Raw genomic sequence first — 25,385 nt, 5'->3', positions numbered from 1 at the left:
GAAGTAGATTCTCACATACACAATTTTCAATAAAGGTGTCAAGGAAATTCAACAGGGAAAGTAGACCCTTGTCAACAAAAGGTACTATATTAATTGGATATTCACACGCCAAAAAAAAAAAAAAAAATGAACCTTGACTTTCGCTTCACATTACATACAAAAATTAACTTGAAATGGACCATGGACCTAAAAGTAAGAACAAAAACTCTAAAACTTCTAGAGGAAAACAACGGAGAAATTCTTTAGGATGGGGAGCTGTTCTCTGCATTTTATAATATTTAGCTGCATCCCATACCACATAGTAAAATGTTAATTATAGCATGAAATTTGACTCCTACCTCACACCATTCAGGATCAACTCCAAGGGGACTGCAATTCTATGTAGGAAAGATAAAAAATAAAGTTGTCTAAGAGTTAGGAAACCTGGAGTCAAGACTCAGCTTAAATAGTTTACCTGTGTAATCTCTTTTCATTGTCAAAAAGGGATCGGACTAGGTCTTAGATCTTAAACTCACATTTCAAAAATCTATATTCATTCTTTTCCATTCAGTCTAGAAACTTATCCCAAGGAAATAATAAAGCAAGTTTGTAATAATATGCGTCAATTGCAAAATTGGCTACAGCCTATATGGACACCATCAGGGACTAAATAAATGATGGTACCTCTATGCAACCAAATGCTAGCTGGTCATTAAAAAGGAGCTAGATTTTTCTATTTTGGTATAGAAAGGTGTCCAGGATAAATTGTTTCATTTAAAAATTTTTAAGATTATTATTATTTTTTATAAGTACAATCTACCCCCCCCCAAAGTGGGGCCAGAACTCATGACCCCAAGATCCAGTTGCATGCTCTATGGACTGAGCCAGCCAGGCATTGTTTCTTTTTTTTAAATTATATTACAGGGGCGTCTGGGTGGCTCAGCCACTTAAGCATCTGCCTTGGGCTCAGGTCGTGATCCCAGGACTCTGGGATCAAGCCCCGAATGGGGCTCCCTGCTCAGCGGGGAGTCTGCTTCTCCCACTCCCTTTGCTGCTCTGCCTGCTTGTGCTCTCTACCAAATAAATAAATAAAATCTTAACAACAAATAAAATCAGATTGTAGAATAGTAAAAGGTACAAAAAATAAGATCCCCCTTATGTAAAAAAAAATCCATAAATATTTCTTGATCACCTATCATATACAATAAGTCATCGGCTGAACACTGGGGAGAAACGACAGTCAGTAAAACAGACATTCCAAGGGAGAACGAAGACAAAAAAATATATAAAAATACACATAGGACTACTGACGTCATGAAGAAAAATAAGTGTTCAAGAGTGAGAGTAGAGGATCTTGTTTTAGTTAGGGTAGTCGAAGAAGGACTCTCCGAGGTGGCGGCATTCAATCGGAAAACCTAATCGTGCAAAGAATGAGGTGTCAACTCCTCCAAGCAGAGGCAACAGCAACTGCAAAGGCCTTGAGCCTATGCAGAACAAAGGATGCATGCCTGAGGGACAGCGTGAGCAGCGCCATTGCGGCTTCAGAGCCCGAGAGGACACAGATGGCTGCACTTGCCATGCTGAGAACTCAACTTACTGTGTGGAGCGAAGTCCCTGGAAGGTCTGAGCAGGGGAATGACCTCAGGTGCTGTCTGAAAGGCTCTGCAAGAAGCTACAAAAAGAGTGGGTTGTGCAGGAGCAAGAACAAGAGCATCTTGCTGAGGAATTTGAGGCCAAGGGAGGAATCCCCGACCGCAGCTGTCCACGCGCAACTTTAGGTTTGCACCAAAACAGAGTTCGGAAGAAAACGCGCCAAAGCGCTGGGGAAACAGGAGATTCATTTTCCCTGAGTGGTGCGAGCGGTGCACAGTTACTCATGATTATGCGTATTGCTCAACGTTGACCCAGGCGTGCGGAGAAGGGCCGGCGCCGGCCGTCGGGGCGGGAGCTGCCCCCTCGCGGGGGCGCCCGAGCAGCCGCAGCCAGCCGGACCTTCCCGCCGCGCCGCCGGAAGTGCTCTCCTGACCCGCCGCGCCACGCCGCGGGAAGATGGCGCAGGACGCCGGCGACATGGAAGATGGGCAGCTTTCCGACTCGGATTCCGACATGACGGTCGCACCCAGCGACAGGCCGTTGCAGGTACCGGTGAGTGTAAAGGGCAGGAGGGTCATTCGGAGCCGGGAGCGCGCAGCCCCGGCTGCGAGGAGGGGCGGGCGGTGGTGAGGGTGAGGGGCGGGCATGCGGAGCCGGGACTGAGGGAAGGGGCGGGCGGCTGTGTGGATGAGCCGCGGGCGGGTGTCCCCGGCCGGGTCGAGGCACGCGGGCCCCGGCGGCGGAGGGGAGGCGCTGGGCGGGGACGCGACAGCGGGCGATCCGAACCCTGACCCGGCATGTTGTTGCCAAGCGGGACGGCGAGGTTTGCGGCCTTCTGCTGGCGGCCGTACGGCCGTCTCTTCTCCGCCTGCAGTGTGCCGCTCTGGGTTTTCCAGACTTACGGAGTGCCCCCACTGTAGCGTGATTAGGTTGTCCCGGCCCGGCAGATGATGCCCCAGGATGTAGAACTTGGGGACAGCGGGCAGAAACATCTTCGGGCGCTCCTTTTCGCCATGATCAGATAGGGAGACTGAAAACCGGGAATGAAGTTCATCATTTGCTTAAGGACCTGGCTTTCCATGTCCCCATCAGACCTAGTTTCGCCATGCAGTAATGTGGCACCGGGTTTTGTATTAACCTCCCCATTTTCTAAACGGGAGTTTGTCTTGATTGTCTGCTAAGTAGCACACACTATGAGCGGGCTTTGTGCCAACGAGCCTGCATTCGAAAACTGGCGCCTCCACTGTGTGACCAGTGGCAGGTTATTTAGCCTAGTGCCCCAATTTGTATAATGGGAATGATAAGAGTACGCCACTGATAGGGTGTTTGTAAGGATTCAGTGAGTCATAAAGTAATGCCTGACAAATCTTAGATGCTGTGGTTATTTGAAAATGGTAAGACTGCCTCTTTATTGACTTCAATCATTCCTCCTGCCGCCATTTCTAGCACATAATAGGAGCTCAGCAAATACTTCCTTTGCTACAAAACACAAAGGTGTTCCTCTTTTTTTTTTTTTTTTTAAGATTTTATTTATTTTAGAGAGAGAGATGGGGGAGGAGCAGAGAGAATCCCAAGCCCACTCGGTGCTGAGGTGGAGCTCAAGGTGGCACTTGATTCAGGGCCCTGAGATCATAACCTGAGCCCAAACCACAAGGCGGCTGCTTAACCATCCGAGCCACCGAGAGGCCCCAGGGTGTCCCTTTTGCATATAAATGTCTTCGGACATTGATAGGAAGTCTTCAGAAATTGATAGGAATTTAGGTTTTCAATCTTTTCCAGGTGGTTTTACATAGATTGACCCATGACTTGTTAAACGTAATGCCATGGACTGTGCAGTTTTAAAAAGTAGTATGTCAGGGATCCCGTCCCATAGGAGTTTACTATCTAATCTCAAAAGAGTGTGGTTACTAAATCGTGTAACGGAAGTTGAATGTGTCCAAATGCAAAAAAGACATGTTTGGAAAGAAAGAGAACATACTCTGTTAAAACTGTGTTAACCTTTAAAATAAAACTTACCAGGGGCGCCTGGGTGGCACAGCAGTTAAGCGTCTGCCTTCGGCTCAGGGCGTGATCCCGGCATTATGGGATCGAGCCCCACATCAGGTTTCTCCGATGGGAGCCTGCTTCTTCCTCTCCCACTCCCCCTGCTTGTGTTCCCTCTCTCACTGGCTGTCTCTCTCTCTGTCAAATAAATAAATAAAATCTTTAAAATAAAATAAAATAAAACTTACCAGTTATCTTACCGGCAAAAAAGGGCTTATCCTGGAACAGCAGAGAATCACAACTCTGAACAAGCAAGCTAGGGCAAAACTATAGGCAAGTGGAAATGAAGAGGAATATTCTTTTATAGAGGAAGTGGAGAAGTTGAGAGGGGCTGTAAAAAAGCCCACTGGAGTAAACTGGGAGTTAAAAGTGGTTTTTTGGAAGCCTGGGTGGCTCAGTCCGTTAAGCATCTGCCTTCAGCCCAGGTAATGATTCCAGGGTCCTAGGATCAAGCCCTGCATCGGGCTCCTTACTCCTCGGGGGGTCTGCTTCTCTCTCTGCTCCTTCCCCTGCTTGTGTTCTCTCTCTCTACTAAATAAATAAAATGTTTAAAAAGAAAAAAAAAGTATAGTGGCTTTTCATTGACTGAGTTGGGACAGTCTCAGTGGCTGGGCTGTTGCCAGGCAAGAAGAAAATCTCTTGCTGTGTTAGTAAGGTATAGGCTTCTTCCTGTGGGAGGTGCAACGTCAGGTCTTTTCCTTTGATAGGACGTGAGAACTCCCCCTTCAGGCCTCCTAACTTCATTTCAGTAAGGTTTCCTTTTAATTTTCACAACCGCTACTAACAGTTATTGTGCATGTCGTTTTCAGGCATTCTGACAATAACTGAAAATACTGAAAATCTTCTAATGTGGGAATTAAAGAGCTTTTTAGAAAGAGGCTTTAGAACTAAGTTCTGTATTAGCTTTAGAAATCGAATTTGTGGTTTTAAAATTGGCAAATTCCGTGTGGAACTTTAGTAGGGACTGGATTGGTTTCAGAGATTCATTGAGGATGGTTCTGCTTCAGTGGCCCAGCTGAATCCCTAAATAATTTTTTTGAAATAGCACATGGCGGGTGGATTTAATGTGTTTGGTGGAATTGATTGTATTGCCTTTCACTTGCAGAAAATACTAGGTGGGGACAGCACAGCGAGGCCCTTTCAGGGCACTGCAACACCATGTGCGCCAGTATCACATTATCGGACTGTTAAAAGTGTGGATTCAAGTGAAGAGAGTTTTTCTGATTCAGATGATGATAGCTCCCTTTGGAAACGCAAGCGACAGAAATGTTTCAACGCTCCTCCGAAGCCAGAGCCTTTTCAGTTTGGCCAGAGCAGCCAGAAACCACCTGTTCCTGGAGCAAAGAAGGTTAACAACATATGGGGTGCAGTGCTTCAAGAACAGAATCAAGATGCAGTGGCCACTGAACTTGGTATCTTGGGAATGGAGGGTACTATTGACAAAAGCAGACAATCCGAGACTTACAATTATTTACTTGCTAAGAAACTTAAGAGGGAATCCCAAGAACATACAAAAGAATTAGACAAAGAGCTAGATGAATATATGCATGGTAGCAAAAAAATGGGATCAAAGGAAGAGGAAAATGGGCAAGGTCATCTCAAACGGAAACGACCTGTCAAAGACAGACTGGGGGACAGACTAGAAATGAACTATAAAGGCCGGTATGAGATCACAGAGGACGATTCGCAAGAGAAAGTGGCTGATGAAATTTCTTTCAGGTGAGCATTAAAATTTGGCTTAGAAATGAACACTTGACCAACTATCTTCGATTTATAGGAAGTAATTCCAAATGCATTAAGGATGATGTTTCTTTTGAGATTTTTTTAATTTTAGGAATGGGCTTATTTGATTATGGGAATATATCTGTGTTTACTTAAATTTGGACAGACCTGATAAAATAATGAATTTCGTAAGCTTTTATGAACTTTTTTTTTTTGCTTTTATGAACTCTTAATGACTCTTGTTATTCAGTGCTTTGGAGCTCTTTAGAGCAAAGCATATCTTTTAAAATCATGGGCGTTTGGCTTTTGCTGTGCTTTGTTTGTTTTTAGTGTTTTCAAATATTCATGACCTTTTATAACTTCATTGAGGCATATTGTACACATGATAAAATTCACCCATTTTGGGTGTTGTTTAGTAAATTTATCAGTTTTACGATCATCGCCATAAACCACTTTTAAAAACATCACCCTAGTAAGATCCATCATGACTGTATGCCTGTGTGAAGTGTTTTTTTTTTTTTTAAGATTTTTATTTTTTTATTTATTTGACAGAAAGTGCGCACGCATGTGCACACAAGGGGCCGCGGCAGGCAGAGGGAGAAGCAGGCTTCCTGCTGAGCAAGGAGCCACATGTGGGGCTCGATCCCAGGACCCCAGGATCATGACCCGAACCGAAGGCAGACACTTAGCCAACTGAGCCACCCAGGCTCCCCTAAAGTTATTGTTTGCTCCTGTCCCAGATAACTGCTAATCTGTTTTCTGTTGGCATACATTTGCATTTTCTGGACATTTCGTAATAATGGAATCATACAGTATGTGGTCTGTATGTGTAATGTTTTTGAGATTTGTCCGTTTTGTAGTAGGCATCAACACTTAATTTTTTGGTTTTTGTACATATACAAACATCCATATTGCTGTTCCACTTTTTGACTATCATGAATAATGCTGTCTGAGTTTTGACATGCGGGTATGAGGACATGTATTTTAATTTTTCCTTGATAAATACCTAGAAGAATTTCTTGGCGTATGGTAAATTGATATTTCTTTTTTTTTTTTTAACAAGTTCAGATTTTGTTTAACTTTTTCTTAGCTCTAAGTTATAATGAACAGTGTCACAAATTTAAAAACATGGTTCAAGAGTAATTATGCTAATACTGGACTTTAACCTACAGAGTGAGTTTCGAATTTGACTGTTGGAAAGGAATTTAGAGATTTTGTATACCAAAGCCTTCATTTTACAGATAAGGAAACTGAGACCCAGTAGTTAATATGGCTTGTCCAAAGTCACAGTTTTAAGTGTCAGATTTGGAACTAAGCCTTGGTTACTTTGTTCCTAGCCCAGTGTTCTTTCCCCGATAATGCACTGCCTTTTGTTGAGAAGGAGCAAGAAAACCAGGTGTAGTTAGAGAACTGGTAGAACTTCCATGTTAATCCTCCTTCATGTCTGTGGAGTGTGGACTGTGGAGTGTGGACTGTGACGTGAGAAGTGTTAGTTAGGCTTCCTATGTTTTTACCTCTCAGTGGTAAGATGAAAGTAAGTACCTACTTCATAAGGTTGTTGAGATAATTAACTGAGATAATGCATACACAGTTTTTAGGATTGTGCTCGTCCCATAGTAAGTCAGCAGTACATACTAACTATGGACTATGTTCTGAGGCCGAGAGACTGAGTATCCGCTTTAAAGCTCCCACACATCTCTGGATTTAGGAGAACTAACTTGTAGGCATGATAATTGAAAGCATACTATATGTTTGTTACTTGTTTTACAAGAGTGGACTTACCTTCTTTTGCTTTTAGGCTTGCATTCCTGTTGCTAGATGCACATTTATTTTGAAATTCACCATAATCCATTAAGGCAAAATGAAGAGACTAGTTCTGAGACTTGAAATGGGACCTTGAGTTTACTGTCTCCTTGGGTGACCCAAGGTGGTAGCGTTGGCATGTCAGTGATTCTAAGGTTAAACATTGAAGATTGCAAAAAGGAGATGTTAACCAGAATAGGATTTTGATTCTACTTGGGGATTGAACTGGAGTCAAATGTAGATTTCTTCAACTTTATACAGCAAATAAAGAGATTAATATTACTTTACTATATTTGTTCCTTATCAGGTTGCAGGAACCAAAGAAAGATCTGATAGCACGAGTAGTGAGGATAATTGGCAACAAAAAGGCAATTGAACTTCTGATGGAAACTGCTGAAGTTGAACAAAATGGTGGCCTTTTTATAATGGTAAGACTTAACGGCTTTGTTGTTTTCATTTTATATTGTGTTTCATGTTTGTTTGGTTTTTTTTTTTTTACAAAATAAACTTGTCTCTGTTGGATCTCTTATTTGTCAGTATATTACAGTGTCGCTCAGATTTTTAAAGACTGGGTTTAAAAAATTATGTATAGTTAGTTTTTGCAATTACTACTTTCCTTACAAAAACCATACATAAATTGTATCCTGTTAGTGTATAGTCAACAACACATCTCTTATAGATTTCATTGAGAGTAGGGGCTGAAATTTTAAGAAAACAGTCTGGAGGGAACTTGGAAACTCAAATTTTAAAAATACAGGTTTTAGAGTTTGGGATACCTTGTTTTGAATTCTGGGTCTGCAACTTACTAGGTGTGAGATGTGGCTAAATTATTTGACTTCTCAGAGCTTCTTTCTCCAGGTGCAGATTGGGGCCTAATCCTGTGTTAGAAGGGTTGGACAAGATGATACACAAAAAATACCACAATGTGCCCAGCCCTTAGTTAGCAGTGATGAACAGACATGTTGCTTTGGGTTCATTTAATTCATGCATTCTTAAAAATTGGTTCTTGGGACCAAAAAAAAAAAAAACCACATATATTATGTATAAAACCAGGTGGATATACAGTGTGAGTATTAAAGTTCCATGGAAGGAGGAGTGAATGAATAGGAAAAAGTCTGAAGGCTCCTGGGGTAGGGGAAGCAACAGTGAACAAAAACTTGAGAAACACTTTAGGATTTGTTTTTCTTTACACTTTACCATTTTGTTTTCTGTTGTTTTAACTGAGGTATAGTTGTCATAGGAAAATAATTTTAGCTGTACAACATAGTGATTTGACAATTATAAACATTACAGAATACTCACCACAATGAGTGTAGTTATCAACTAGCTCCATACAAAGTTATTACAATATTTTTTTTTAAATAAAAGATTTTATTTATTTATTTGATCTCTCAAACAAGTGGTTGGGAGTGGCAGAGGGAGAAGCAGACTCCCTCCTGGGAGGAAGCCCAACTCAGGGCTCTATCCCAGGACCCCGGGATCATGACCAGAGCTGAAGGCAGACACTTAATCAGCTGAGCTGCCCTGGCGCCCCAAGTGATTGCAATATTATTGATTATATTCCCGATGCTGTGCTTTCCATCCCTGTGACTTGACTGTGTCACTGGAAGTTTGTACCTGTTAATCCCCTTCGTGTTCTCCGTCTTTATGCGTCTCTGGTTTTTTGATAAGCAAGTTTGTTTTGGTTTTTAGATCCTGCGTATAAGTGAAGTCATCTGGCATTTGGCTTACTCTTTCTGGCTTACTTAGCATAATATCCTCTACATCCATCCGTGATGTGAATGGCAAGACTTCAAACTTTTTTTAATAGCTGAGTGATATTTTATCATATAGGTATAGATATAGATAATCTTTAAGCATCATTGGACATGTAGGTTGCCTTCATATTTTGGCTATTTTAAATAATGCTGCAGTAAACATAGGGGTCCACGTTGTCTTTTCAGATTAGTGTTTTTGTTTTCTTTGGCTGAATACCCAGCAGTAGAATTGCTGAAACATAGGGTATTTCTATTTTGAATTTTTTGTTTTCCATACTGGCTGTACCAGTTTACATTCCTACCAGCGGTGCACAAAAATTCCCTTTTCTCCACATCCTCACCAACATTTGTTATTTCCTCTTGTCTGATACTAGCCATTCCGACAGATGTGAAGTGAGAAACACTTTACTGCTTGAGAATGGCAGAAAGAGCACTCACTACTCTGGTTAGGGTCCCATCACAGGCAACGGTACTTTAATCCCATATGGTTTTGGAGATCTCATTTAATTCAGCTTTCACCGCAGGGTAAGGGTGAAGTTTGAACGGCTCCTTCTTATTTGCTCCTCATGAATCTGAATGGTAACCTCACATGAGAGTGAATCAATATTATGCTGTGGAAATGGAGAGAAAAGAAAACAGTTAGAATTGATAACATTGGCTGAGGAAATGGCGTGTGAACGTAGATTATAGAAGTCAAAACAACTTGACAAGAAAATAAATTACAATAATCATGAGTGTACTGGCATTCTTGTTTGTCACTGCTCAGGTATTTGGATTTTTGTTTAGTTGAGCCCAAAGTTGCAGATTCATTGATATCTTGATACTGTAGTAATAAAAGCTTTTTATCATAGTGAGCTAGTAGAAATCTGCTGGTTGTTGGAAAGATGCAAGTCCAAATTCACCTTCTTTTAATGGACATTTTTCTTTTCTTTTTTTCTTTTTTGAAGATTTTACTTAACTATTAGCATGAGCGAGGTGAGGGGCAGAGGCAGAGGGAGAAGCAGACTCCCAGCTGAGCAGGGAGCCCGATGCGGGGCTCCATCCCAGGACCCTGAGATCATGACCTGAGCTGAAGGCAGACGTTTAACCAACTGAGCCACCCAGGCGCCCTAATGGACATTTTTCCTGTCCAGTTATTTATTCCTGTGTACTAAGCACTGTTAGAGACACAGCAGTCTTTCATTGTAGGTGGGGGTGGAAGGGAAATAATGTATAAAGAATAAATGTATCTTCAGTTATGTTAGAAAGTGATAAACACTATGGTAAAATAAATAGATCACGTGAAGGTGTGGAGAAGAGAGGACGTTGCAGTTAAACTGTGGTGATCAGGGTAGACCTTATTATTTCTTTAGGTACCTTTCTGTTTAAAAGATGCTTTAGGCCATTCATAGGAACAGTCTATACAGTATCATTTTTCTGTTTCTTTTTGTAGAATGGTAGTCGAAGAAGAACACCAGGTGGAGTTTTCCTGAATCTCCTGAAAAATACTCCTAGTATCAGTGAAGAACAAATTAAGGTAAAAATTATAGTGTCCTTGGCTTTTAAGATCTATCATAGTTTTACTTCTTTTGGGTTCTAGCTTCGATTCTCTTAATTCGCACCACCTGTTCTGCCTTAGATGACCAGTTCTGTCATTGTCTTGTTTCAAGTAAAACATGTGTCTTTGTAAATTCTGTCTCCTCTTTTTCTTCCCTTTCTAAGCCAAGGTCACAATTTCCTTTGTCTCTCTTTTCCTGGTCTCTTAGCATGTAATTATTTTTTCTACCCTCCTACTACTTTTTATTAATGAAAAATTTCAAACATGCAGAAGAGGTGAAAGAATAATAGGATGAATTTTCTACACTTAGATTTAGGGGTTGTTACTACTTTGAGATTCTTAACCTTACAGTTGGTTTTCTGTACCATTTGGTAATAATTAGCCAACGTCATGGCACTCAGCCCTAACTTTTTTAATACGAATCTGTCAGTAATAAGGATAATTTCCTACATAGCTTCACCTAAGAAAAAGAAAAACAATTTCATAGTCTCATCTAATATCTTGACCTTATTCCAGTTTCCTAAATTGTCCCAGGAATGTATTGTCTACCTTTTTATCCTCCCCCGAGCCAGGAGCCTGTCTAGATTTCCACATTTCATTTGTTGTATCTCTTTTGCTCTTTTTTTTTTTAAAGATTTTATTTATTTATTTGACAGAGAGAGACAGCCAGCGAGAGAGGGAACACAAGCAGGGGGAGTGGGAGAGGAAGAAGCAGGCTCCTAGCGGAGGAGCCTGACGTTGGGCTCCATCCGAGAACACTGGGATCACGCCCTGAGCCAAAGGCAGACGCCTAACGACTGCCACCCAAGCGCCCCTCTTTTGCTCTTTTTAACCTCCCACATTTTCTTGTGTAATTTAGACCTTTTGAAGAGTCTGAGGTGGTTATCTAATAGAACGTACCACATTCTGGTCATTGTCTCCTCATGGATTTCTTTCATTCATTCATCTGTCTCCAGTAGTTCTTAGAAACTAGAATCTAGGGGCGCCTGGGTAGCGCAGTCGTTGGGCGTCTGCCTTCGGCTCAGGGCATGATCCCGGCGTTATGGGATCGAGCCCCACATCGGGCTCCTCCGCTGGGAGCCTGCTTCTTCCTCTCCCACTCCCCCTGCTTGTGTTCCCTCTCTCGCTGGCTGTCTCTATCTCTGTCAAGTAAATAAATAAAATCTTAAAAAAAAAAAAAAAAACTAGAATCTAGGCTCTTCAGGATTAATCATTTTTACATTATCAGAATGTCTTATATGGGAGTTCTTTTACAAGGTGAGATTTTCATAGCTCAGAATTTATCTTTTAATTTGTTAATTAGGGAACATGATGACATTTAGCAGATACAATCAATTTGGAAAACTTGCCTCTTGCATAGGAAAGAGTGGTACACAGGCAACGCAGGTGCTGTTTAAGGAGGTTTGTATTCTCTTTTTCATAACAGTGGGTAATGCAGGTGGTAGGAACGTTGTTGAGCCATTTATAACGCTGATGAAGACAGATAAATAAAAGCCACTTCTCTTGAGCTGCCACTCTTTCTGAGTTTACTTTACATCTGCTCAGTGTTGGATTTTTTTCCCTCAAGTTTTCAGCTGTCCACTTCCAGTTATTTTTAAAAAATCTGTTGTTGAAATTCCTACAGGAAACATTAGTGTTACTGCACATTTGAAATCTCTTGTCCTTAACTGCCTTTTTTCCTCATTGGAACAGTGACTTTGGCAAATTCTTAACAGTGTAATTTTCCTTCGGAGCACATCTACTAAGTAGTAGAACAGAGCTTATTGCTTATTACATTCTCCCTCCTCCCCCACTCTAATGCCCCACAAACACATACACTGAGAAGGAACATGCTTCTAAGTAACGTGAAACATTGTGTGATAGTAAAATGTCAGAAAAGTAGCATGATGTGATCAAAAGAATTCTCTAACACTCAAAATCTGGGTTTTAATCTTAATTTTGCCATTTAGTAATCATATGACTATGAGCGGATCACTTTCTCTCCCTCAGCCTTAATTTTCTCATTTATAAAGTGGGGACTTTGGTAAGTGCCCTGCCTATTGAATAGAGCTTTAAAAGGATTAAGTAAAGTGGTATCTGGAAAAGCTTCTTGTAGGTAACTAAACTTTGGACAATTTCCACAAGCAGAAGAGAAGAAAATAATATTATTCACCATGTCCCCAGCAGTGTGCCAGATATTTACTGGACTCGGTCTGTACCAGGTCCTAGCAAAGTGGATGTCACCATGGTGTGCACATGAAAAGTAATAAAAATGATCTGCCTGGGATTGCGCAGAAAACTGACTTGAAACTGGTTCTTTGAAGTTCAGTTCTTCTAACTCATTGTGGAGAAGGAGAGTTTAATGTTGGTAGGTTATGTTAAGGTACCAGAAACATTGCATTATAACAACAAACAAACATTTGGAATATCTAAAAATAGAGGAGTGTTGACCAAGAGGGACATTTTTTAAATGAATACCAAAATTTTTTTTTAAGATTTTATTTATTTATTCGACAGAGATAGAGACAGCCAGCGAGAGAGGGAACACAAGCAGGGGGAATGGGAGAGGAAGAAGCAGGCTCATAGTGGAGGAGCCTGATGTGGGGCTTGATCCCATAACGCCGGGATCACGCCCTGAGCCGAAGGCAGACGCTTAACCGCTGTGCCACCCAGGCGCCCCTGAATACCAAATTTTTTAAAAAGGCAAAGTACAAATTTAGAACTAAATAGAGGCATGGGACAATTAATTGATATGTAAAACACCAAAAAGTTACCAGTGATTTGGTCTGCTCTAGGGGATTATAAATGTTTGGCTTTTAAGATATTTCTGTGTTTTTCCAAATTTTCTGCATGTGCATGGATTGAGTCCTTTTGTTATTAGAGGAAAAAACGTAAAGCAAATAGAATTTCATCGTAGGTGATTTCAGATCATCTAAATGATAATGTTATAAGTACTGTTTTGATCACTATAATGCTAACAATCATTCTGTAGAACTTGGAAGCCAGAACGGAACTGAGTGGGTTTGTTTGCAGTTTTTTTTAATTTGATTTCATTTTGGTACGTGACATACCATTTTGTTTTGGCTTGTTGTTGTTTAAGTTTTGTTTTGGAAAATACAAAGTTTGTGAGAGAAAAAAAGATTAAGAGTAGTTAAAAGTTAATTTGCTATATTTTTAAAAAGCTCAGCTATAATGGTCTCTCTCTGCAAATAGTCTACCATTTAGGTTCTTAACTTGTAAAATTAATTCTGTGCGGGTAGATACGGATGGGAGGACAACAGACTTCTCTCGGATTATCCGTTGTCTGCGTTCGTTGTAACAACAGGTTACAGCAGCATTTCTGTGGGCCATTGCCCCAGTTCTGTCATGTTCATAACCTATGGAATGTTGTTCCTTTTTAATAAGGCTTGATGTATTTGGAGACAAAGGGGAAACTTTATAATTTTACTTAGTGTTGCCAAGCATTGTACTACTTAGAATTGTTTTTTTCAAGATGCTTGGATGTGCTTTCCCATGAAATGGAAATACTTCCCCTTGCAGCTTCTTTTTGTCTCTCCCCTTCACAGGTAAGTAGACTCTTGAAAAGACTATGAATTATCACAATTCTGTGAGGGCAACACTGTGGGTTTTGAGAATGTGAATTTAGGGAACTAATATATGAGCTTACACTTTATAGCTTCATACGTTGGCTCTGCAGTCTTGTGCCTTCCTTGCCTCGTCTGATTTTAGTCTGTGTGCTGCCGAAGCACGCACTCTCACTTTCCTCATCTGGAAAGAAGGATAATCCCACTTCATAAGGTTCTGGTGATGAGAATGAAAAATCCTTAGCACAATACCTGGCATGTAAATGTGCTCATTCAGTAAATGCTGCCTGGCTGAAGTCACTTTGTTTTTGTCCTTCTTCCACTTCTTACTCACATGTGTACCCTCCTTACCCCCAATCTTGTCATTTCTTTAGCAGATGATTTTATTTCCTCCTTTCCATCAAAGCATTCATCTTTTGAAGCTTTCCCTTGTTCCCCAACTTCAGGACTCCTTACGCCTTCCTCTGCTGGTTCTCAGTGCTGCTTGTAACTATCCAGCAGAAATATTAGGAGAGGCACTCCTTTCTTTCACCATCCCCCATAGTACTTAAATAAGAAGGGATTTGTGATTTGTGCACTTTAAGAATATAATAGGGAGTGACTTGATTATAGCTTTTAATAGTCCCTTCCCAGAAGATCATGCAGTGTCAAAAGTGTGTCCTGCCTGTCCTAACTTCTCTTTTATACCTGAACCTTCTCAGTGTTAGCATAGTCATTTTGGCCTTCTCTTTTGTGCCTCGTGGTATAAGTTTTTGACAGATATACATTCTCCATGTTAGGTACAGTAACATTTTTTAAGGGGTGGATTTTTTCCATTCTGTAGGTTACGTGATCTTACTTGGTCACACCCTTCAGGCGTGGCTTGGTTTCTTAGCATGTGCAGTCACATATGGTTATGATGCCATTTCAGAGTTAGTAAACCTGTATTCCAAACACTTCTGTTTTGTTGGGACAGATTATATTTTATTTAAATCCTGAACGACATGATTTTTCTACCGTATCTTCCCATTTAGGAAACCTGTCACTATAGAGATGGTACGTTATGGTTGAATAAGCATGCTCCCTGGAGCGAACGTGAGGTTGAGTTCGAATTATAGCTTCCATCCTCTGGTTGCAGTGGGGACTTCCCTGCTAACTGGACTCTGTGCCCTATTAGAGTCTAATAATATTTGCTTGTTTTTTATGAGAAATGAAGATAATGAATGTAAAGGAAGGGCCTGCCTTCTAATAAAAACATTCAGTAAATGGCAGTTTTTACTTCAAGTCGTTCCTTTATCGTAGGACATTTTCTACATTGAAAATCAAAAGGAGTATGAAAATAAAAAGGCTGCTAGAAAGAGGAGAACACAAGTGTTGGGAAAAAAGATGAAACAAGCAATTAAAAATCTAAATTTTCAAGAAGATGACGATACATCACGAGAAACTTTTGCAAGTGATACGAACGAGGCCCTGGCCTCTCTTGATGAGCCGCAGGAAGGCCACGGAGAGACAAAGCTGGACGCAGAGGAAGCCATCGAGGTTGATCATTCGCATGATTTGGACATCTTTTAGTACATTTGGAAGAATAAGCCTTTTTAGAATAACCTTGTAATAAGCCATTTCTACTGAAGTTGCTTTGTTTTACTTTGCACTGATACACATAAAAATCTGGAGAGAAAGAACTGTTTTCTTGTTTAAAATAAAGTTGAATCTGTAGGAGATAAACGTTATTGATAGAAACATTTCTCATGTCTGAAAAAATACTTGTAAGTATATATAGCAGAGGATTTAATTTCTCAAGCTGTTGCATGTGTTACTTCTTACTAGTTGATACTTACTTTTGTCCAGGTCATTGTAACATGCCATTCAAAAATTTGTTTTCTTTTTCTGATTTATCCTTGCAGCAAATTATGATTGGTTTCAAACATTCCATTAAAAGCTCCTAATAAGGCACATAAATTGGTAAGCTATTGCAGATGCGTTCAAATTTAGTTTTTCTGTGTTCTGAGAACTTTTAGGCAGTTTTAAGGACAGAGACTAAAAAAAGGTTTATAAGGATGGCTCTTAACCACTTATTTGTCCGGAAGTAAATTAACATCAGAAGCTTTTCAAAGAAGTATTGGTTCTTAACTTTAGTTTCATTTTTTTACTTCTTTTTAATTACTTGCTCATGCACTAAATACTGAATGTGATCCATACCTGTGTAATTACTATGGACATTTAAAAAATCCACAGTGGTTGCCTGCCTAAGACTGTTTACCTTATGTTAAGGAAGTTGGGTATTAAACATCTGCCTGAAATGTCAAGTTATTCTTTTTTTTTTTTTTTTTTTTTTTAGGAAACAAGGGTAGTTAAGGTGTTCTAAGAGTTGACTATAGTTTACAAAATAAATTAAGCAAAAATCTGTAGGAAGCAATTATAAACTATTCTTTACAGACAATAGAGTCTTTCTGTAGTTCCTAGAATACATAGTCATTGAAGTTGGAACTAAGGATGTAAGTGAGAAAAGAAGAGGAAAATGGTTATTGGTTGCTTTTTATTCGTAAAGAATGCAAAAATAAAATTAGATTATGGGCATTCCTTAATGCGCTTCAAATGACTTTTTTTTTTTTAAGATTTATTTATTTAAGTAATCTTTATACCCATCCTGGGGCTCGAACTCAAGACCCTGAGATCACGAGTCTCATGCTCCTCTGACTGAGCCAGGTGCCCCTCAAGTGACCATTTTTTAAAATCTCAGATATTCTTGCATAAAATTGCTATAACCAAGAGAAGAAAGTATTTAAAATAGGTAACTGAATATTGTTTCTGAGATTATTCGCGAGAGGTGATTTTAAAGGTGTAATACATTGGGAAAGATAACATTCAGTTCACTGCCACTTTGGTGGGGTTTTTTTAAGATTTTATTTGAGAGAGAGTGAGTGAGAGAGCATGAGCCGGGGAGGGGAGGGATGCAGAGGGGGAGGGAGAAGCAGACTCCCCACTGAATGGGAGACTTGAGTTGAGACTGCATCTCAGGACCCTGAGATCATGACCTGAGCCGAAGGCAGATGCTTGACCGACTGAGTCAGAGGCTCCCCTAACTGTCACTTTAAATGCCGTACATTTGTGTAAATACTGCTAAATTTTCTAATGAAAGTTAAGGTTTTCAAAGGGCATTAACATCTGAGGTTACGTCACCTTCACTAAATGGTTAGTCCTGGTTCATTTTCTTTTTTTTTCTTCTTTTTTTTTTTATCTATCTGTTGAAGAGAAAGCGAGTGCAAGTGACCAAACAGGAGAGGAGGGGCAGGGGGAGAGGGAGAAGCAGGCTCCCCGCTGAGCAGGGAGCCTGACATAGGGAGCACAATGCCAGGACCCCCGAAATCATGACCAGAACCGAAGGCAGACGCTTAGCAGACTGAGCCACCCAGGTGCCCCCTGGTTCATTTTCCCAGTAGTTGTTGCCTCAGAGATTTCTGGATTACATCCTAATGTTAAATAGAAAACCAACACTTGAGTTATGTTGTTTTGTTTCTTCATAATCCATTACATTTTATTATCAATACATCTTGGATTCTTATCTTGCACTTTTACCAAAAGGTACTCAAGTTTTGAAAATATCTAAATAACAAACAGCAATCAAAATAATTCTGCAGAGGGGCACCTCTTGGAGGCATATGCTGCGGGGATTGATGCAAAACGTTCAGCAGGATTTTCAATGTGTCCCAGACAGCTTTAATCATTAGTGTGGAAGAACTGCCTTAACCTCGCAGAAGAGACCCTATTCAGGGTCAGTATCTTGAGGTGGCAATTCCAGGGTAGGGAGCAAAGGCACCTCACGGAGCTCTGTGAGCTCCACCGAGAGCAGCCTCGAAAGAGAAGCACTGAGACATGGGTACTGCTATTGGCTGATAGCTTTAGCTGCCCCGTTAGCCAGCCTTCAATGTGCAGGCCACACCAGGACTAAGAGCAGATGTATGAAAAAGAATCTCACTGTGATGTTTCCTCTTTAACATCTTGGCTACTAGCTCCGCTGAGGATCTACCCATCTGCTCCTTGGTCAACTCAAAGCACCTGTAGATGACCTGTTGCTGCCTTGTGTCCTCACTCACCACCAGCCCCCCCATGTACGCCCATGGCCAGATCCCCTGAAGGAATTTCTCCACGTCTCTGTACACTTCTGTAGTTTCGCTTAACAATGATTCCCACGACCAGTGGCGAACCTCTGCATCCTACTGGGGGAGATGGTATGTCCTCTCAAGACTTTGCAGAGTTTGGGAGTTCATGGTCTTCTGCTCCAAGACATGCTCCAGAGGCCAAATAACCTGGTCTGAATGGAGCGAGGGTCCCAATGGGGCACAGGCCAGAGTCCGGAGTCCTCCCCAACACTTCAGTTTTTAAGGTTCTTTACATTAAAATTACTCGTCTTTAAAGCTTTCCGCCCATCTACATCTAGAAATGTCTATCCAGGGACGCCTGGCTGGTTCAGTTGGTAGAGTGTGTGACTCTTGATCCTGGGACCCATGAATTCAAGCCCCATGTTGGTTGAGGAGATTACTTAAAAAAAAAAAAAAAAAAAAAAAAAGCCGCTCCTGGGCGGCTCAGTTGGTTAAGCATCCACCTTTGGCTCAGGTCATGATCTCGGAGTAGAGCCCTGGGATCGAGCCCCGCGTCGGGCTCCTTGCTCAGTAGGGAGTCTGCTTCTCCCTCTCCCCCTGCCTGCTGCTCCCACTGCTTGTGCTCTCTCTCTGTCCCTGTCTCTCTCTCTTATCTCTCCCTTCCTGTCAAATAAATAAAATCTTAAAAAAAAAAAAAAGGAAAATGTCTATCCAAACTATGGTCAGGTATATACTCAGTTAATTGTATCTGGCAGTAATTCTTGCAGCTCCGCCTAACTTCTTTGTGCTCGCTGGCTATGGGATTGACAGGATAACCCTCCACCTCTCATGGTGATGTGAGTGTCATTCGCACTTGTAAGACACACTCCATGTATTTAATGAGCTTTTATAATCTCAAATACTCTGCAATGTAACTCAAATCCTAGGGGATAAAATGGGTTAGATTGATTTCGGGTTTAGACGTACTTGATTTCCACTCTTAAAGGGTGTGTCTAAGCAATGGATGGTGAAACGTAAATGAGACACATCCAGCATGTGCAGTATATAAACAGGACAATCAGCTAAGGACAAATACAGAATGTTAATATGAAGGGCTACTTTGTGAATAGTAATTGCATAGTCCAAAATGTTATCTAGCACGTTTGTGTCAAATTTGTAACATGGGGAACCTGGGTCGTTCAGTGGGTTAAGCATCTGCCTTCAGCTCAGGCCACGATCCCGGGGTCCTGGGATCAAGTCCCACATCGGGCTCTCTGCTCAGTGGGGAGTCTGCTTCTCCCTCTCCCTCTGCCTGCCACTCTACTTGCTTGTACTCTCTCTCAAGTAAATAAATCTTTAAAAAAAAATTTGTTACATGTCCGCAAGCATTCTCATTTTTTTAATTGTTCATGATAATGATGTTTTAGCCATGGGGGTATTAAAAAACACTAAAAATAGCTCTAAGCTCCATATTTTTAAAAAATATGTTTTTAAGTTTTGTTTATTTAATGTCTACAGCCCATATGAGGCTTGAACTCATGACCCCAAGATCAAAATCATGCGCTCTTTCAGCTGAACCAGCCCAGGCACCCTTTAAGCTCTACATTCTTTTTGCTTTTATTTTTTTTAATTGTTATGTATTTATTTCAGAGAAAGATAACACAAGCAGAGGGAGCAGCAGGCAGAGAGAGAGGGAAAAGCAGGCTTCCCACTGAGTTGAGAGCCCGACCTGGGGTTCAATCCCAGAACCCTGAGATCATGACCTGAGCCACCCAGGTGCCCCCCCACCCCCCCGCAAGCTCTACATTCTTAATCAACTGCTGATGTAACTGCTCGGGGTTTGCTATGAAGTTAGCAAGACTGTTCTCTCTGAGGCAATGATGTCATCATAATTAGAGGAATGAGTAAAGTTCTAGAAGAGAAGTCTGTCCCTACTGGCAGTGATGGCTTCAGGGAAAGACACTTGTCCTATCTTACCTAAGCTTGCCAACAGCTGTTCAAATGAGAGTTCATATAAGCCTTCTAATAAGTGAGGACTCCAGGGTTCTGGGTTTGGGGTTTTGTGTGTGTGTGTGTGTGTGTGTGTGTGTGTGTGTGTGTGTGTTTAAAGATTTTATTTATTTATTTGACAGAGACAGCCAGCGAGAGAGGGAACACAAGCAGGGGGAGTGGGAGAGGAAGAAGCAGGCTCCTAGCGGAGGAGCCTGATGTGGGGCTCGATCTCAGAACGCCGGGATCACGCCCTGAGCCAAAGGCAGACGCTTAACGACTGCGCCACCCAGGCGCCCCATGGGTTTGGGGGTTTTAAAACGTGTTTTGTTTGCCATCCGGGAGCTACACAGATGAGGACAAACATTTTGTGCTTCCCTTGACATCTATCTAGAAAGCTTGATGTTCTAGAGGGAAACAATGGACGGGCAGGGAAAGCAAGTCTGCCCTGAGTTGAAAGCAGGTACTCAATTCATAAACTGTCGTTTGGGGCTGGTCAGAGACTTCTTTAGGTCATGGGAGGGCCTGGGGCAAATCAAGGTGTGCTGACTTCTCCCTTAGTATCAAGTTAAATGAACACTGCAAGCAAGTTGTAAAGGACAGCATGCAGGTGGAGGTACAGAGATCTAGGCTGGACTCTTGATCTTGTGAGACTTGGAGTTTTAATGGGTTCATTATTAGATGAGCCTCAAACAATGTCATAGCTCTCTGTCCTGCAGCTGGGGGATCCAAACATCATGGACACAACACATGAATAATGCTAAAACGATTGTCTTGGACTCACCAGATTCCTTCCTTCGTGTCTTTCTAATCTTCAGGTGTAATGAGGTTCATTTGCCACGGTTTTCATTAAAGCAAGGGATGATCCCAAGACGTTACATTATGCCTTGGAAAGAAAACATGAAATTCAGGAATATGAATCTGAAGGTATTTTCCTATACATGTTCATAATGAAAAATTCATAGTTAAATAGTATAATTTAATATCTATATGAATAAATATATATAACTATACAAAAGCTATTTTTAAATTTATATTTATTTTTTCCAGCTGTATTGGGAATAATAAACGTATGTATTTAAAGTAGGCAACGTGATGACTTGATAAACATACACACTAGAATAATTACCAGGATCAAGATTATCAACACATTCATCACTTCACATAATTAACTCATTTTTTCTTCTGGTGAGCTTAAGATCTCCTCTGTGCAACTTCCAAGTGTACAATACTGTGTTATTAGCTGTAGTTACTAGGCTGAACATTAGATCTTCAGAACTTGGTCTTACAACTGAAAGTTTATGCCCTTTGACCTATGTTTCCCCATTTCTCCCTCCTCTAGGCCCTGGTAACCGCCATTCAGTTGTCTGACAAAAACCATAAACTAGTTGATGCACTTTCACATAAACTTGCAAGAAGGAGTTAAATAGCAAATTCAAATATTCAAGTCCAAAGATGACTTAAAATAGATACACCCAAAGATTTCAGAACTGTCTGCCTTTCTCTCCACATAATGCCAACTCGCAGTTAAGAATTAACTTCACTGGGGCGCCTGGGTGGCTCAGTTGGCTAAGCATCAGACTCTTGATTTCGGCTCAGGTCATGATCTCAGGGTCGTGGGACTGAGCCCCCCCACCCCCAGGCTCCACACTCAACAAGAAGCCAGCTTAAGATGCACTTCTCTCCCTGGGCCCCTCCTCACGCTTGCTCCCTCCCTCTCTCTCTAAAATAAATACATCTTTTTTAAAAGAATTAATATTAATGAAATGTGCCATCAATATTAAAGCTGTAGTACAGAGTATGCGTTTTTAAAGCCGCACTGCGTAGATATGGGTAGAGAGCTATGGGAACAGTTTGGCTAGATTTACAGGTAAGACTTGCTGCCCTTCAGTCAGTCTTTTCAGAACATTTTCCAAATGCAGTTGGACTGATCACTTGTGTAAAGGTAAGTTGTTTCTTCAAAGGAGAATAGAGGGTGGCTCAGTCGGTCAAGCCTTCAACTCTTGATTCCTTCTGGGGCTGTGGTCTTAGGCTTCTGAGATAAGCCCCAGGATGGCTCTGTGCTCTGTGCGGAGTCTGCTTGGGAGTCTCTCTCCCTCTGCCTCTGCCCCTGCTCACGAGAGCTCTCTCTCTCTCTAAGATAAATAAAATCTCTTTTAAAAAAAGTAGAATAGAATCTATTGTAATAATCAGGCTATAACAGGAGATTTCAAATTAGGATTCCTAGAAAGAAATGGGTTTGCATAGATTTGCAAATTTCTAACAGCTAAGGAATTAAGCTTGAATAAGAATATACTTTACCAAGAGATAATATAATAAAATATGAGTATCATATGATACATGAAATATATCACAAAAATATGGCTTATTTTCTTATAAACTATAAACAATACAGTAAATGAAGCTGTTCTTTGTCCTGAGATGATTATTTTTGTATGTACTTTTATCTGATATTTTGAAAACAAATATAACATGGAGGAAATCAAGACTCAAAACATCACATTTTTCTGGTTATTAAGACTTCTCTACAGGCTTAATATTGGGCTGTATTTCTTGTAATTCAGCGGCTTGTCAGGTCATTTTTCATGTCCTAATTAGCGTGAGCATGGTGACAATATTAATACTGACTTTATTTTTCATTTGCCGGAACTACAGGGTATATAAACTTCGAGCTGAAGTCAATAACGAAAAACTGTTTTGAATGCATCTTGACCTCACTCTTGAGAGCTATAATCTGGCATAATTTTCTCATACTGTTTCACTTGTGCAATTTAGATGACAGTGTTCCTAACAAGTGAAAAAATAAAATTAGTGATTGGCGTAGAGGAAATTCTCCCTGACAGAATAAAAATGAAAATTAGGTGAGGGCCGCCTGGGTGGCTCAGTCAGTTAAGAGTCTGCCCTCAGCTCAGGTCATGATCCCAGGGTCCTGGGATGGAGCCCTTTCCCTCCACTCATGGGCACGCATGCATGGGCCCTCTCTCTCTCTCTCTCTCCCTCTCTCTCTCTCTCTCTCTCTCTCTCGCAAATAAATAAATAAACATTTGAGAGAGGTGGGGAGTGGGAGGCAGAGGGAGAAGCAGATTCCCCGCTGAGCAGGGAGCCCAATGTGGGGAGCCACCCAGGTATCCCTAAATACAAACTTTTTTTTTTTTGAAGATTTTATTTATTTATTTGACAGAGACAGCCAGCGAGAGAGGGAACACAAGCAGGGGGAGTGGGAGAGGAAGAAGCAGGCTCCCAGCAGAGGAGCCTGATGTGGGGCTCGATCCCAGAACGCTGGAATCACGCCCTGAGCCAAAGGCAGACGCTTAAGGACTGCACCACCCAAGCGCCCCCTAAATACAAACTCTTAAAAAAAAAAAAAAAGATAAGAAAATCTAAGTGAGAACTGAATGAAATGAATGTATCCTGGGTGAATGCTAGCTGTGCTTTCTTCCTTCTACTTACCTTCACCATTTTTCCTGCTGGAGAGGATGTAACTATGTAACAACATCACAGTGAGAACACAGCATAGTGGATATGGGGCTGCACCCCAAGACCCCCTCCCCCAGAGTGCGATTCAGCAGAACCCAAGAACCAGACATAGATGCATATGTAAGACAGTAGCTCAAGTGGCTGCTATCTCTCCAGGCAGTTGCCATGGCAGCGGCATAGTGGATATTGATCTAATACTTTGTAGTTGGCCAAAGTCTTTTCATTCACATATAATGTTTTATTCAACAGTCAAGGAATCCTTGACTAATACCCATTTCATATTTGAGAAAACCGAGTCTCACAGCAGGGTAAGTGTCTTGTACAAGGTCACATAAGCACTGAAGAACTACATGGTTAGTCAGCACTCCACGCCACTCTTCCTGGTGGTCCAGACAGAAATCATCGCCTTTAAAAAAGGGGATATTGGGGTGCCTGGGTGGCTCAGTCGGCTAAGCGTCTGACTTCAGCTCAGGTCATGATCTCAGGTTCCTGGGATTGAGCCCTGCATTGGGCTCCCTGCTCAGCCCTCTCCCTCTGCTCCTCCCCCTGCTTGTGCTCTTTCTCTCTCTCTCTCTCTCAAATAAATAATAAACAAAAATCTAAAAAAATAATAAAATAAAAATAAAGGGATGTTATAGTGTTGTGTCCACTAGACCTGCCTTTTTTTTTTTTTTAAAGATTTTATGTATGTATATATTTATTTAAGAGAGAGAGAAAGAGAGAGCACGTGCGCTCAGGGGATGGGGCAGAGGGAGAGGGAGGCAGTGCAAAGCCCATCGCAGGGTTGAACCCCAAGACCCTGAGCCCATGACCTGACCTGAAAACCAGGAGTTGGGTGCTTAACTGAGCCCTCCAGGCCCCCCTAAACCTTCCTTCTCAACAGGGGTAGTAGGAAAAACTATTGGGGAATCTCTATCCTCATCTAATCAAGTGCTGTTTGGTGTGAATTACAGTGGGATCTTTTTACCCCTTAGCATGCAGAAGTGTGTGGGATCCATGCTGGCCCTTTAGAAGACTCTCTGTTTTTGAATCACAGCGAAAGGCTTTGCCATGGGGAAGATCGGGAGGTTGTCCTGAAGAAAGGCCCACCAGAAATAAAAATTGCAGATATGCCTCTGCATTCACCGCTCTCCAGATACCAAAGCACTGTGATCTCCCATGGCTTCAGGAGGCGACTGGTCTGAGGTTAGAAGAATAAAGTGTCGGAGTATTTCACTCTCAATCTCTTTCTCTCCCCACAAATTTAAGGCCATTGTACAATTGTATTTCACCTACAGATTCAACTTTTTGCAAGTCAGTTGTACTCTTGATCCATTATAAAAGTTTCTGAAAGCAAACAGGCTCTGAGAACATTGGGGATGAAGTGGGGGAACAAGGCAAACTCTCAGTGAAATTAATTTCACACCAAATAGTTAAGACATTTAACTGATGGATCCAGTCCAACCACCTATCCTCACTGTGCTGCTCTTTCTCTTCTCGCTCCTTTGTTGTTCATCACCTCCAAAACTCAGGGTCGGATGAGCCACACTGAGAAAGAGTGGCAGGATGTGGAATTATTTCTGCTGCTTTTCTGCCTGCCCCAACACTATCTATCTGTCCCCCCTCACCAACACACCTTCCCTCATCCAGGCTGTGGGTCCTGGCAGCTATGCCACATGGTAATTTGAAGTGTTTGGCAGATATCTCTCTGATCCACTGCACGATTTCAGCTGAAGATTTTTGTGTGGTTTTTTTTTTTTTTTTTTTGTATTGGTTCAGTGTATCCAAGTATCAGTTTCCTGTAGCAAAGAACAGAGGAGCATAATTTAACCTAAAAATGACCATATGCAAAGTGGTGCACCACTGTGGAAGAGAGTATAGTGGT

At 41.4% G+C, this 25,385-nt stretch overlaps 2 protein-coding genes and 1 long non-coding RNA gene across 5 annotated transcripts in view; 2 read left to right on the top strand and 1 right to left on the bottom strand.

Annotated features, from left to right (window-relative positions):
- The first annotated feature begins 1,980 nt into the window (after positions 1–1,980).
- PHAX (phosphorylated adaptor for RNA export) lies at positions 1,981–18,780 on the top strand. 2 transcript variants are annotated; one of them, XM_045794825.2, is made up of 5 exons: positions 1,981–2,124; positions 4,721–5,334; positions 7,448–7,568; positions 10,330–10,413; positions 15,279–18,780. In XM_045794825.2, exons 1-5 carry the CDS (start codon positions 2,029–2,031, stop codon positions 15,546–15,548), a joined length of 1,185 nt encoding a protein of 394 aa, XP_045650781.1. In that variant the 5' UTR covers positions 1,981–2,028; the 3' UTR covers positions 15,549–18,780. The 2 variants fall into 2 exon arrangements, with proteins under 2 accessions (XP_045650781.1, XP_045650782.1); XM_045794826.2 differs by having other exon boundaries at positions 1,992–2,118.
- LOC123790405 (uncharacterized) overlaps positions 8,179–25,385 on the bottom strand; it is a 71,917-nt gene continuing 54,710 nt past the window's right edge. The window contains exons 4-6 of one of the 2 annotated variants that reach the window (XR_006779074.2): positions 25,137–25,299; positions 20,829–20,930; positions 8,179–9,508 (exon numbers count right to left, since the gene is read on the bottom strand). This is a non-coding gene — a long non-coding RNA (uncharacterized LOC123790405). Of the gene's footprint in view, positions 9,509–11,634; positions 12,053–20,828; positions 20,931–25,136; positions 25,300–25,385 lie in introns of those variants that run through there. The other variant, XR_015724591.1, reaches the window with a different exon arrangement.
- SPMIP10 (sperm microtubule inner protein 10) lies at positions 19,976–25,183 on the top strand. The gene is made up of 3 exons (XM_045794827.2): positions 19,976–20,084; positions 20,863–20,971; positions 24,496–25,183. The coding sequence occupies exons 1-3, from the start codon at positions 19,999–20,001 to the stop codon at positions 24,703–24,705; spliced, it is 405 nt and encodes a 134-aa protein (XP_045650783.1). The 5' UTR covers positions 19,976–19,998; the 3' UTR covers positions 24,706–25,183.

Source organism: Ursus americanus, chromosome 5 (assembly GCF_024610735.1).
Source record: "Ursus americanus isolate L20-20 chromosome 5, mUrsAme1.1.p, whole genome shotgun sequence".
Classification (NCBI taxonomy): Eukaryota; Metazoa; Chordata; class Mammalia; order Carnivora; family Ursidae; genus Ursus; species Ursus americanus.
Note: the sequence above shows the minus strand (reverse complement) of the source record. Positions and strands in the feature narration are given on the sequence as shown.

What these genes read in the sequence shown, in the direction of transcription:
- SPMIP10 (XM_045794827.2), top strand. Translation starts at nt 19,999, where the DNA reads ATGGCTTCAGGGAAAGACACTTGTCCTATCTTACCTAAGCTTGCCAAC. An exon ending in TCATATAAGCCTTCTAATAA is followed by an intron (nt 20,085 to 20,862) that starts GTGAGGACTCCA and finishes TCTAATCTTCAG; the next exon opens with GTGTAATGAGGTTCATTTGC. An exon ending in TCAGGAATATGAATCTGAAG is followed by an intron (nt 20,972 to 24,495) that starts GTATTTTCCTAT and finishes TTTACCCCTTAG; the next exon opens with CATGCAGAAGTGTGTGGGAT.
- PHAX (XM_045794825.2), top strand. Translation starts at nt 2,029, where the DNA reads ATGGCGCAGGACGCCGGCGACATGGAAGATGGGCAGCTTTCCGACTCG. An exon ending in ACAGGCCGTTGCAGGTACCG is followed by an intron (nt 2,125 to 4,720) that starts GTGAGTGTAAAG and finishes TTTCACTTGCAG; the next exon opens with AAAATACTAGGTGGGGACAG. An exon ending in GCTGATGAAATTTCTTTCAG is followed by an intron (nt 5,335 to 7,447) that starts GTGAGCATTAAA and finishes GTTCCTTATCAG; the next exon opens with GTTGCAGGAACCAAAGAAAG.